The sequence below is a fragment of the Dipodomys spectabilis genome, unplaced genomic scaffold (genome assembly GCF_019054845.1).
Source record: "Dipodomys spectabilis isolate Male_0828 unplaced genomic scaffold, ASM1905484v1 ptg000026l, whole genome shotgun sequence".
NCBI lineage: Eukaryota > Metazoa > Chordata > Mammalia > Rodentia > Heteromyidae > Dipodomys > Dipodomys spectabilis.
The window spans coordinates 13,223,908-13,237,239 of NW_024870703.1; the positions used below are offsets into that span (position 1 = coordinate 13,223,908).

The 13,332-nt window shown below is 42.7% G+C and overlaps 1 protein-coding gene across 1 annotated transcript in view; it reads right to left on the reverse strand.

The window, feature by feature from the left end:
* Nucleotides 1-13,332, reverse strand: part of Vit (vitrin) — a 79,888-nt gene that overhangs the window by 15,961 nt on the left and 50,595 nt on the right. Inside the window, exons 6-8 of the mRNA XM_042675488.1 lie at nt 12,427-12,471; nt 9,937-9,999; nt 4,907-5,054 (exon numbers count right to left, since the gene is read on the reverse strand). Coding sequence (XP_042531422.1) covers nt 4,907-5,054; nt 9,937-9,999; nt 12,427-12,471 — 256 coding nt within the window. The remainder of the gene's footprint in view (nt 1-4,906; nt 5,055-9,936; nt 10,000-12,426; nt 12,472-13,332) is intronic.

Here is a 13,332-nt window from a genome sequence, read left to right on the forward strand (position 1 = left end):
CTTTTGGCAGGGTGTGTGGCTTTCCAAAGAAACTGTTTCCTTTTTTTTTTTTTTGGCCTGTCCTGGGGCTCGAACCCAGGGCTTGGATGCTTTTTGTGCTCAAGTTATCATTCTATCATTTAAGCCACAGCTCCACTTTTAGTTTTTTTGGTAGTCTTATAAACTTTCCTACCCAGACTAGCTTTGAACTAGGATCCTCCAGAGCTCAGCCTCCTGAGTAGCTACAATTATAGGTGTGAGCCACCAGCGCCCAGTTTGAAATGGTTTCCTTTTGCTGGCTTCTTGGGATGTCTCTTCTCTCATCTCTCTGTCTAGTCGTGGGATAGTGTCTACTTTTATAGACAAGCAATTAGATGGGGACAAGCAGATAACAATCTGCCCATCTCAGGGCACTTTCTTGAATTACTTCAGCAAGTCTTCTTTCATTCACAGATCTAAGGATTTGGACATGGGCAGTTTCCTGGGTCATGATTCTGCCAGACACAAAAGATGTGATCATTTGCTCCTTCCATCCATTCTGTCCTGTGCTATGTAGCTCATCTGATCTGCAGGAACCTACTTGGCTTTCACCCTGCAATCCAGGGCCTGGGGTTGGAGTGGAGAGCTGAGAAATTAGACTGTGGAAGAGATGCATCCTATCAGAGACACACCTTACAACAGAAGACAACTGTCATAGGTTGAAGGTCAAGGAAAAGTCTATTTCATTCTTAAATGAAGAAAGTCCCACATTTTGCTTTACTCTAAAACTGTTTACTGCTTTTGATATCCTATTGTGACTGATGAGATTCAAGAGAGTGTGTTTGATCCTGTTGCATTTATATTGAAATGGGGCATAAATCCATATTACATGGAAGCCCAAGAAGGCATTTAGCACCCATGGATCTAGGCTGCATTCATTCTATTTGTTAGAGGTTGGTCACCCAACAGTGTCTAGCTCTGGCTGTTCTTTCAGTGCTGGTATTAAGTGCCCTCCCAAGCCTGTTGGTTATATAATTTTAACTTAATAGGCATGAGAAAGTAGAGGCTTGATCCTTGGCACAGTTCAACACCTTGTGTCATTCTCTGGGCTGGTGGAAACGTCAGTTATCAGCAATTTTCCTGGCAGATGAGCAACATGTTCCCTCTGAAGTCAATTTGGTTTGACATTTTAAGGATTAACCCAAGATTCACCTAGGGTTGTGCATTTTGCTGGGGTTCTTAGGAAAGTCAGCTGACATCTCTGAGTCTGTATTAAATGCTGCCTATCTTATTATAGATGTGCAGTGACTGTGGTAAGAATGCTGGTGGCTGACAGGTCCTCGTGATAGTGGGTTGAGGGCAGGAGTGTGTGAGAGGAAGCACGTGGGTTCCATGGTGTAGAGACCTTCACTGGGAACTGAACCAGAGGTGCAGGCAGAGGTACAGAAGTCAGCCAGTGAAAGATGATGCTGGAGAGGAGGTAGGCTATGAGTGATGCCTTGTCATCAGTCCTGTGCATGCTCCCCGCTCCTCCTTGTGTAGGGTGTTTTGTTTATCCTATAGCACGAGGTGGCAGAGCCAGGTGCTCTCTGAGGTCTCACGGCTCTGCAATGTCAGAATAAGACATGATGCCGAACTGGGGTTGTGGAAGAGCAGGTGTGATGGTTCATGTTTGCTGCAGACTGGAATGGGTGCCTAGAAACACAGAAGACATATTTCTGGGAGTATCTCAAGAGGAAGTTTGCAGTGAACATTGGTGTATGGATCATTGAGTTGATCGGAGAAGACTGGTCTACATTCATATAGGCCTCACCATTCAATAGACTAGAGGGTCAGATGGAATGGGGAAAAAAAGCAGAAAGAGAAGAGTGTGATCTATGCTTGACTCTTCTTGGGTAGCTGTTTCTCCTGCGCATTGGACTCCAGCTTCTTCAGCCTCTGCACAGAGAGTTGCACCCGCAGCTCTCCAGAAGCATTTAGGTCTGAAGCCTTTGACATTGGATTGTTAGGAGGCTGTTGTTAGGAGGCTGGCAGCTCGCTTCCCTGGCCTTTCAGCTCATGGTGGCCATTGTGGTCCTAGCCAGTCGCTCATTGCATCAGCCAATCCTAACCAGTCACCTCATCGTTACACTTACACTATTGGCTTGATTCCTCTGCAGATCCCTGACTAATACAGAAGATGATGGAGTCTGGCAGGAATCTAAGATACTATGAGGGGAAGGAAGTGGGAAGCAGCATCTGTTAGTCCAACGTTCACTTATTGGGAATCTTTTGATTACAGAGCCAGTCACTGTGTTATAGAATGCCAGAGCTGGCAGAGCCTTAATAAATCATTGGCTGACCTCTAGCACCTACAGGAGGCACCACTTCCATGGAGAGGTTAAGTGACTGAGGTCAGAATTCAGATGGCTCGTCAGCAGTTCATTGTGCTGGCCTCTCGTTGCGAAAGCAAAGTGAAGATGACGGATTAGGGTATGCGGGGCATAAAACAGAGGGAGATGCACATCTTCTCCTAAAAGCCTGGAAATTAATTAAGAATTCTGGCTAGACAAAAGGCAGATAACAAGAAATGTTTAGAAAGCAGATTTGGAAAGCAAGGAGGTCAACTCTTTCTTGCAAATAGCGATCCCATTAAGAAGATAGAGGATGAACTTTTGGAAGGCTATCTTAGTTCATTCTGCATTGCTCTAAAGGGATACCAGACTGGGTCATTATTGGGGGGAAATTCTTACAGTTCTGGAGGTCAGGTCTAATGGTGAGGGCTTTCCTGCTGTGTCTGTCATCATGATGAGAGGCAGTAAGGCCAGGGAACTCAGTACAAGAGCAAAAGCAAGCGGGGGGCAAAATCACTTACGTAACGAACTCATCTTCTTGGTATCCAAACCACCTCCTTGGTAAAGACATTAATTTATTCCTAAGCACCGATTCTAGGTCCTACTTCCCAACACTGTTGTATTGGGAAATAAATTTCCATCGCATGAACTGTGTGTGTGTGTGTGGTGGGACACATTGGAGCCGCAGCTGGAAGAAGGACTCTTCTATTAGTTTTCCTTTCTTGCTACATTTATTCTTCAATCCACATTCTCATCAGCGCACAATCCTATTCTTATGCCATTATTCTTTTCCCAGACATATTCATCACCTTATTTTCATATCGTCCTATAAACCCTGGTAAACACGAGCTTTTAAAGCAGCTATTTTTAATGCAAGATAATACACCAAGATTTGAATCCTCCAATAAAAATTGATTGGAAGACATCTGGCACTAAAATACTTATATTTTCTTCCTGTGGAAAGCCTGCTATCCATTTGCTATCTTAAAAAGCAACCCAGGAATGAAAATGGGTTGACATTTTCCAGACAAGAAAACAAATAACCAAAAAGACAAAGAAAACGGTGTTTTTCTTATTTTGAGTAAGAACCTTCAAGATTGATTATTTGGTTTCCAGAGATGGCATTTGTGACTTTTTAAAAAAATATAACTGACTTTGACTAATGTATGTGACAGCTAATTTACTCTTTTTTTCCTTAAAGGAATAGAAGTTAAAACTAAATATACTATTGAGATCTAAGTCTAAAAATACAAATGTGATCTGCTCTTTTGGAAACAAGACACTTTTATTTACTTCTCTTGATAACTCAAAAATGGATTTCTAGTCTTTGGTGTGACATCTTGGTTTCAATACTATTTTAAATGTTGCTATGGAAGCTGGATGCTGGTGTCTCACACCCATAATCCTAGCTATTCAAGGGGTTGAGATCTGAGGATTGATTTTCAAAGCCAGGGAGGGCAGCAAAGTCTGTGAGACTCTTATCACCAATTAACCACCAAAAAGCCAGAAGTGGTGATGTGGCTCAAGTGGTAGGGCATAAGTCTTGAGCAGAAAAGGTAAAGGATAGCTCCCAGGTTCTGAATTTAAGCCCCATACCAACACATACATACACACAGATACACAGACACGGACACAGACAGACAGACACACACACATAAATAAAAATAAATAAGTAAATAAATGCTATTCTGGGAAGCTCAGAGGTGCTGGAGTGCTGTCACGAATTGACCTCTTTATGTTTTCGGAGCGTAGTGTATGGCTCCAGCTTTGGAGCAAGAGGCACTGCGGTCTGTTGGTTGCTAATTTCAAGGGCTAATCCATAGCTTTGTGGGAGAGCAGGCTTCATCTGCTGACCAGCGCCCATCAGAAGATGATATTGTAATTCTGCTCCCCCACCAATATTTACTGATCCAAAGACCACCTATTTGATATATGAGCGTAAATACAAGACTTGTGCATGCTCTCTCTTTTGACTGTCTATTCTCTGACACCATCCACGAACTTTTTGGGGGGGGATGTATATGAGGGGATCCCATTCTTGTATCTGGAATGATTTATCTCACTACAAGGAAGAGAAAAGAAGACTTTAGTTTGGAATGTTAACTCCCATGCTAAGTAAAATAATGGAATGACAGAGCAGGGTCACTGCAGTGCTCAGCTGACTGATGGGACTATCTCTCCTATGCCTGTCTTTTCCTACTACAGGGTAAGATGTTTCTGGCACCAGTGGTATTTCGAGGAAAGAGAAAGCACCCCCTAAGGCACAGTGCTGTGCAGGCTTCTTACCTGTGAAGGTAATTTGTAGCTCAGGGTGGAGCCCTTCAAACAAGGGTGGAACAGTCAAAGTTGAAAGAGGACTTGGCCCTTGTTTTCAGATAAGAGAACTGGCAATCAGAGTGGAGAAAGCCTAGAACAAGGCCAGATTATTCGTGGCTGAGTTAAGACATGTACCCCATAGCTGTACTAATCAAGAGTGCAAATGCCATTTCCTTGCAGGTGTGTATTAACCTACCCTTCCCTTCAGGAAGGCTCGGGTTTCTTAAATGGCAGCCACCTTGCTTGCGGTTCACTTATATTTGCATGAGGGATTGCTTCAGAACATAGACGGCACTTACCCGTACTGTACAACCCCCATCAGCGGACCAGCAGGGCCGATGTCAAGAGCCTGGGCAACATCAGCCAGGAACTGCTTCTGGATTCGAAACCGACGTTTGCCAATGCTGGAACTCCCATCGATCAAGAAGGACAAATCAACTTTACAGTCTGAGGAATAGGAAAACTCTATTATTCTGGTTATCTCTGACTGTGTACTCCGGGCAGATTGTTTCTTGCCTTCTTTACCATCCCCTGCGATTCCAACGAGAAGCAAGTGTAAAACAGGAGCTGGGTATAGCTGGGTTCAACCATCTATTGATAGCGCAACAGAGTTTCCCTGAGCATCAAGGCTCTGGACACTTGGGTGCCATCTTGTTTCCATAACTTTGAGAATTCAGTAAGTCTGACCACAATGATACACTTCAGAAATCAGTAATACCCAGTCCAGCTCCAGGAGATTCTTAGAACAGATTCCCAAGCTCCGATCATGGAAGCACAGACTTCCACATGTGGAAATTCACTGAGGCTTAAGAACTTGTGGGCCCTTTGCACTCATCCTTTCTCGATATATGGAATAGGCCTTCATAAAGGTGTGAAACACTTGAAAAGCCATTCCTGAGAGCAGGGCAGGAGTGGTAGAATAAGAACTTGACACCAATCGTTTTCACTTCGCTGGGTGTGACAACCCAGTGTATCTGTATGGTATCATTGCTTCTTTGTGGCTGTGCTAGTTTGTTTCCTCCTCACCCCATGCTTTAAGTTATGAAAACACTAGGATCATTGTTCTGGTTTAGGATTTCTAAGGGAATACAGTAGCTCTCCCTTGCCCATAAGGAATGCATTCCAAGACCAAAATCCTGAAGCCCGATAAATAAAACTCAAGACCTAAAACCACAGATAAAACCAGACACTCTATGTACAGTGTATATACCCTGGATGCACATACCCACAGTAAAGTTCAGTTTACCAATTAGACACGACAAGAGATTAAACATTGTTATCAATTTGGAAATTAATAACAAAGGATATCAATTATAACATATAAGATAACAAAAGTTACTTAAAAACTCATAAACTGTTCATTTCTAGGGTTTTCCACTTAATATTTTCGGATCATGGATGATGATGGGTAACTGAAACCGTGGAAAAAGACCGTGACAGAAAAGAGGGGATTGGTGACTGTACGCGCCTTTCAACTTTCCAAGTGCGAATCGAAATCAGTGGAAAATCACTCTAGCTGACAGAACTGAATATTTTCTTTACTCTCCACACAATAGGATCATCTCAGTACAATAAAACCAATCACATGTGCCAATCACCTGTTCTTCTTGAGAGCAGTGCAAACCTTGAGATTAATAAAAAAAATTAAGAATGAATTATTAAACAGTTTGTAGTTTGGGAGAGAAGAATACTGATTTCCAAGCAGAATAAACGAGTAAGGAAAGTAAGGAACTCTGGGGCTGTCATATGCAAGAGGATACTTGGGGTTGTTGCCACCCTTGTAGGTCAGGGACTGCTACACAGACAAGCCCACATCTTCCTGAACAGTGAGGAATCTCCCATGTTCTCCATGTGGGGTTGCTTCCTGGGGGAAGAGCATAGCCTCTCCAGGAGATAGGCTCTGTAGGCCAGGAGGGTTGTTGTTGCTGCTGCTATTTTCAGTAAGAGTAATAATAGCCAGACATAGGTTGACAAAGTTGTAAACAGGAGAATTGAGGAGAGCTGCTTGCCTATGAAAAATGAAGAATTGGTAGATGAAGCAGCAGAGTTGTATCTAAGAATATGCTGTATTACCTAGTAGCCATGCATGTTGTTTGAAGTAGAGAAGATGGTTTTGAGAAGATGACGGGAGCCCCTTGGGTCTATCAGCCTCTGCTACATGTGGAATCAGGGTTCTGGATTGTGCCCTAGGTTCATCAGTGAATCTCAAAACATGCTTTTTTTTTTAACTTTTTAAAATTTATCTTTAAGTAGCTGTACAAAGGAGTTGCCATTTAACAAAGTAGTTTATGAATAATACACACACACACACACACACACACACACACACACATATATATATATATATATATATATATATATATATATATATATCTTTTTTGGTCATTCATGGGGCTTGAACTCAGGGCCTAGGCGCTGTCCCTCAGCTCTTTTGCTCAAGGCTAGCCCTCTACCACTTTAAGCCACAACACCACTTCTGGTTTTCTAGTGGTTAATTGGAGAGGAGAGTTTCACAGACTTTCCTGCCCAGGCTGGCTTAGAACTGTGATCCTCAGAGCTCAGCCTTCTGAGTAGCCAAGATTATAGGCGTGAGGCACTGGTGCCCAGCCACAATATATCTTGATCAAAGCTTTTATGTCTAGTATTTAAAAAATATTTTTTTCATTTTTGTAATTTAATTTTATTGTCAAGGTGATGTACAGAGGAGTTACAGTTACATACATAAGGGTAATGAGTACAGTTCTTTTTGAACAATTATCCCCTCCCTCATTTTCTCCCACATTCCCCCCAACACACCTCCTTTCCCCCCAAGTTGTAAGGTTCACTAGACACTATGGTTTACCCTTTGTCCCATCATTTCTGTGATTACCATTTCTTTCCCCAAATCGGATAAACATCTATACAAGACAAAGGATACAGAAATAAAAAACAGTGACAACAGGGAATAAACCAAAGGACCAAAAAGAAAGAAAGAAAGAAAAAAAAAAGACAAAGAAAAAGAAAGGAAAAGAAAGAACTGCAAAAAGTACAATTAAAAAAAGTCCTCTGGCTTCCATTTCTTGGAGTTCATTTCAATAAGCATCATTCTCTATGGTCATATGCACACAGCCATTGAGCCCTTTGTTCTCACTGTGAGATACTTAGAATACTTTTTAGTTAATCATGTCCAAGTGTAATTATTTGTCTTTTACTATCCGTTGGGTTAATGTGTAGACTTATAGACATACTCTAGTTATTGCAAATGGGGGAGACCATGCAGCCTATGTTTCTTTGGGTCTGCTTTACTTTGCTTAATTTTTTCCAAGTGTTTCCATTTCCTTATGAATGAGACCTCTAGTCTTTTTCTAGACTGGATGTTCAGTCCAATCCTTCCTATTCATCTGGTACCTTCCAAATTGCCCTTATGTAAGCATTACCCTTAGGTATAAATTGAAAGAAGAAAATGAAATCCATAGGTGGGGTGATACCATGAAAGCCTGGAATACAGCAGAAGATGGGTAGAATTGATACCTGGCTTCTCTAGTGGTTTTGTCCCCAATTAGGAACAACTCATGTTTTTCTAGGCCTGGCCTTGCAATGTGAATTGTTTCCAGCAGGTGGCAGTCACGTTCTTCACGGCTTGCCACCCACCAACGCCTACTGGTTTGCTGGAAGTATGGACAAAACCAAAAGAAAAGTGTTATGAAAGCGAGGGGCTTCTGTTTGCTTAGTTCTCTTTGCTCCACTGGTTTGTGGCTGATGTCCTTTGTCATGATGTCTTAATGACGATGGTTCCCAGCTCTTGTATTCTAGTTAAGACCCGATGACTTTTGCACAGAAAGGAAAACATGATGATCTGAAGATGGCATCAACACTTCTAAGGTAAAATCAGGCTGTGAAGTGTTCAGTGTGAGTGATACATAATGGCCACAGGATAGAGGCTGGAGGATGAGGAATTAAAGATCTGGGGCCTGTTTTCTCAATTAAGGTGGTATGGTTCCATGGAGTAAACACATGGTGGTGTCCAACACTTTGGGTTAGTGTTTCTGCTATGAGAGTTATTCACATAGTAAGGTTGCTTAAGTGGCTTCCACAAATAAAGATGCTGAGGAATCACTCTGGGTAGTGCTGCTCATGGGTTTATATACAAAGGAATCCCTTGTAGAATCAGTAGGTCTGGGGTAGATCCTCAGATGCTAGCTACCTTTTTTGCAAGTTCTCAGGGGAGGCAGATGCCTATATCCAGACCATACTGAGATTCTCAAGCCCTAGGGAGAGTTTGATACAGAAGGTGTGAGCAGGAAGTGGGTGTGGTTAATTGTAAAACTGGCTTCAGTTGATTCTCCCGGGAGAATCATTGGTAGCTGGCTGGGAGGAACTTTATCAGGGAATTGACCAGTGAATTCTTCTGTAGTTTGTAGAAGACAAAAGTGTTCTGAGTTTCTTTCCTTTTTCTGGTATTCTCTCCTTTCTGGTATTCTCAAGGTGACTTCTCCTCTACTTAGTGTGTTTCTTCATGTCTAAGTCCTTTTTTATTCTATCTTATTCGTGGCATCACATTTTTATGGTCTAGATCTTCGGCTTTCATTGTCTTTCAACTCCAATTTTATTATTTTTTTAAATTCTCTTGTGTGTTAATATCTATTTCTCTTTATTACGATTTTTTAAAAAAAATAGAGACAGGGCAGGGTATTGTGTAGCAGGCAACCTGGTTTCCTTAGCTGTTGTGGAAGCAGGTGTGTGTGTGTGTGTGTGTGTGTGGTGCGTGGTGTGTGGTGTGTCTGTAGGAAGATGACCACTAGAGGTTCTTAGCTGTCATCTTGTATATATTTCTGCCTAGGTTGTCCCATAAGAATATCAAACCTGAGTAGTCAACTCTCTATTAGACACAGTGTCTTATGGGAGATGACAGACATTTATGGTCTTTCTGCCCCCACACCTGCAGTACCACTCAGTTACTCAAACCATTTTTAATTGTTCCTCCTCTCCTTTCTCCACCCCAACTCAAAAGATTCCTCCTTCTCTAGCTACCATCACCTGGAGGGGTTCACAGACTAACCAACCTGCTTATTCCACATATCCACCCATGTCTCCCCATCTCCTTCCATTCTTCACCCTGTTGCCATAGTGATACTAAAAAAAACCCGCTGATCCTCTCCCCATCATGCACACCACTTAAATCCTTCAAAAGCTCTCCCTTCTCCTTAGAATGGAGTGACAGGAGAGAGGAGATAAATAGATCCAGGGTGGGAGACGTCATTGGGCTTGGGTGGGAGTGAGTGGGTAGGGAAGACTGAGAACAGATCTGATGTCAAAACCACCATGGGATTCTAGTTGTCAATTAACTTACTTGGATCGCCCAGGGAGACTGGCTCCAAAGACTGTGTGCTTAATTCTTCTTTTGGAACAAATCCTGGAAAGAACAGTAAAACTTTTGGTGACTTGTAAGCACAGGAAGCATCTGGCCTTTACCCCAGGGAAGAGGACAGAGAGACTCACACCCAGCTCAGGGACTTGGCTTGGAGCTAACAGTTATTATCCACACCACCCTTATCCATGGGAAAGAAACATAAGGAGAAATGAATACATATGGACAGTGTGCTAACCATAGTAACCCCGACAGGGTGTTCAGGAAGATCTGAAATCAGATTTAAGTGCTGTTTCTCATTTGAACTTATTTTAACTAAGCCTGAGTTTCCTCAACTGAAAAAATGAAGAACTTTGTCCCTCTGTTAATCTTGACATTAGGAAAGGATATCTAGTTGGCATGAGCTAACTAGAATGAGGTGAATGAGGGCATGGACTGAGAGTAAAGACACTTGGAGGACAATCTAAAGAGGGCTAGAGGTAGACCAGGAGAGAAGAGCTAAGACACAAGCGATTCAAGGCCAGGCTCTGGGTGCTTCACGCCTGTAATCCTAGCTATTTACGAGGCTGAGCTCTGAGGTTTGAGGTTGGAAGCTACTTTAGGCAGAAACATCTGTAGACTCAATATCTCCAGTTAACCAGCAAAAAGCCAGAAGTGGAGGTGTGGCTCAAGTGGTACAGTGCTAGCCTTGAATGAGAAAGAAGCCAAGCAAGAGTACCTTAGCCCTGAGTTTAAGCGCATACACAAAGATAAAATAAAAAGTAACTCAAGTAGAAGGACAGAGAGTAGTTTCTTGTAGTTTAAGATTAAAGGCAAACAATCTGAAAATGCTCATGGTTGGACAAGGGGTGTGTGAGGTGTGTTTTAGTGTGGTAGAGATGGGGGCTGTTCTGTACAACTATTTATTTATTTATTGGTCCATCGTGGGGCTTGAACTCTGGGCTTGGGTGCTGTCCCTGTGCTCTTCAGCTCAAGGAGAGTGTTCTACCACTTGACCCACAGTGCCACTTCCAGTTTTCTAGTGGTTTATTGGAGATAAGAGTCTCACGGATTTTCCTGCCTGGGCTGGCTTTGAACCATGATTTTCAGATCGCAGCCTCCTGAGTAGCTAGGATTACAGGCATGAGCCACCGGCACCCAGCTTACAACTATTTCTGAATGCAGTAAATGAGTTTTGTTTTGTTTTGTTTTGGTCAGTCATGGGGCTTGAACTCGGCCTGGGAGCTGTCCCTGTGCTCTTCAGCTCTATTAGCACATTACCACTTGATCCACAGTGCCACTCCTGGTTTTCTAGTGGTTAAGTGGAGATAAGAGTCTCATGGACTTTTCCTGCCTGGGCTGGCTTTGAACTGTGATCCTCAGATCTCAGCCTCGTGAGTAGCTAAGATTACAGGCATGAGCCACCAGCATCCATAGAGATTTTTTTTTAACGTTGTGTGTACTGATACTGGGGCTTGCACTCAGGGCCTGGAGATTGTCCCTTGACTTTTTCTCACAAGGATAGTGCTCTACCACCTGAACGACACCTCTACTTCTAGCTCTTTGGTGTCTAATTAGAGATAAGAGTCTCTAATTTTCTTTCTTGCCCATCCTGGCTTTGAACTGTGATCTTCAGATCTCAGCTACCCTGGTTTTATAGGCATGGGTCATCAGCACCTGACTAATAAATGAGAACTTTTTAAGGTGCTGGAAGACCAACCAATAGGTTTCTCAAGCAGAACCGAAGTGTAGCACAGGCCATGGGTGCTTCAGGGTGCAGGTGAGTTGCTGGACTTTCGAGTGATGGGTGGTAGAGAAAGATGCGGGCGCCTCTTCTCCTTCTTAGCTGCAGTCAGCTTTTCCCTGCTGTGTTATTTTTTCCAGTTCGCAAAGCACATGATTTCATCCTTCCACTAAAGGTCAGCTAGCTCGCCCCACTTCCTCACTTCATTTGAAAATTTTTGCTTTGGATCTCTAACAGCATTTCTCAGTCAGAAGTCTCTCAAGAAAACACCTCCAAAGCTCCGGTTGAAGGGTGGAGGGGGTGGCAACAAAGTTTAGGGGGTCATGTCCTCCTGTACTATTTGTTTTCCCCACCTGTAAAATCTTCTTGGAAGGCTTTATGGAGGGAGTTTCAAACCTTCAACATAGTAAACAGAGAACAGCAGTGGTCGGTGTAAAGAGATGCAGGAATACCATTTTTTGAAAAAGAAGGGAGGATACAAAGAGCTTGTCCAAGTGTGCCGAGACAGAGCCAGGGTCTAAACCTACGCGTAGGGTTGCGATCTAGCTTCCTTCCTGCTTGCTTCCTCCCTTTGTTAATGCGGTGTTGCCCCTAGGAAAGTTTCAAGGTGCCTTCTGCAGGATGGGACTATCTCAAGTAGGAAGCCCTTAGACAGGCTGCTTGGGTACCTACATTATTCTGACCCTCCTAATTCTGCAAGCCCCTGTGTCTTCCTGGATCACCACTGAGAAACTGGGCTGTATAGTTACCTGCGTCTAAAAGGACTGATCCAGGCTTCCACAAATCCACTTCTCCTGATTTTCAAAATTAAAAAGAAACAGACGGGTTACTTAAATGCAAGTAAGCAAAAGCTCCCAGAATTGCCTGCCAGGGTAATGTCCTGATTGTGGCAGAAAATTCAGGAAAGGAGCACGGGACTAGGATTTTGGATGAAGCAACATGTAATCGGTGCGACTTCTCATCGAAAGCGCTTTGATTCTGATGGGTAGGCATTTTTGCCTGCTTCTTTTCTTTCATAAGCAACAAGAATCATGCAATAATATATATTCTAATATTCTTTAAAAGGCTCCTATTTTTCAAAGTGCCCCAACCTTCTTCTTCAACTTCCTTGCCGAGTGAATGACTGGTTGGTGCTTCAAAAACTCCAGAGAAAGAGACTTTTTTACATATCCAGCCAGAGTAGCATGTTCTTTCTTTCTTTCTATTTTTGATGATCAAAACTGTGAGAAATTTTGTTGAGATATGAAAATTTTAGACCTAAATTTTCATCCATCCATCCATCCATCCATCCATCCATCCATCCATCCATCCGTGTCTCCACCCATCTACCCACTCATTCTTACTTATTAAAAACTCAATATGGCATAAGACCATTCTAGGTATATTTGTCCCTCCTATTTGTTTGAATAATCTTAGCTGAAACTGTTTAGAAGGGCAGATTTGTTCACGATTGTTTCCAAGGTCCTGCTTCTTATATTGAGCATTAAGTAAATAAAACAATGTAACACCTGGAGAGGACTCTGGAGAAGGGAGACACTTATCCAGTAACCCCTCATCTCTTTGGGGAATACACCATGCTGAATCGGCACTCAAAGGCAGCACAAATATGTCCGGGAGCCTCATAACTTATACACACAGAAAGATGTTTTTGTCTT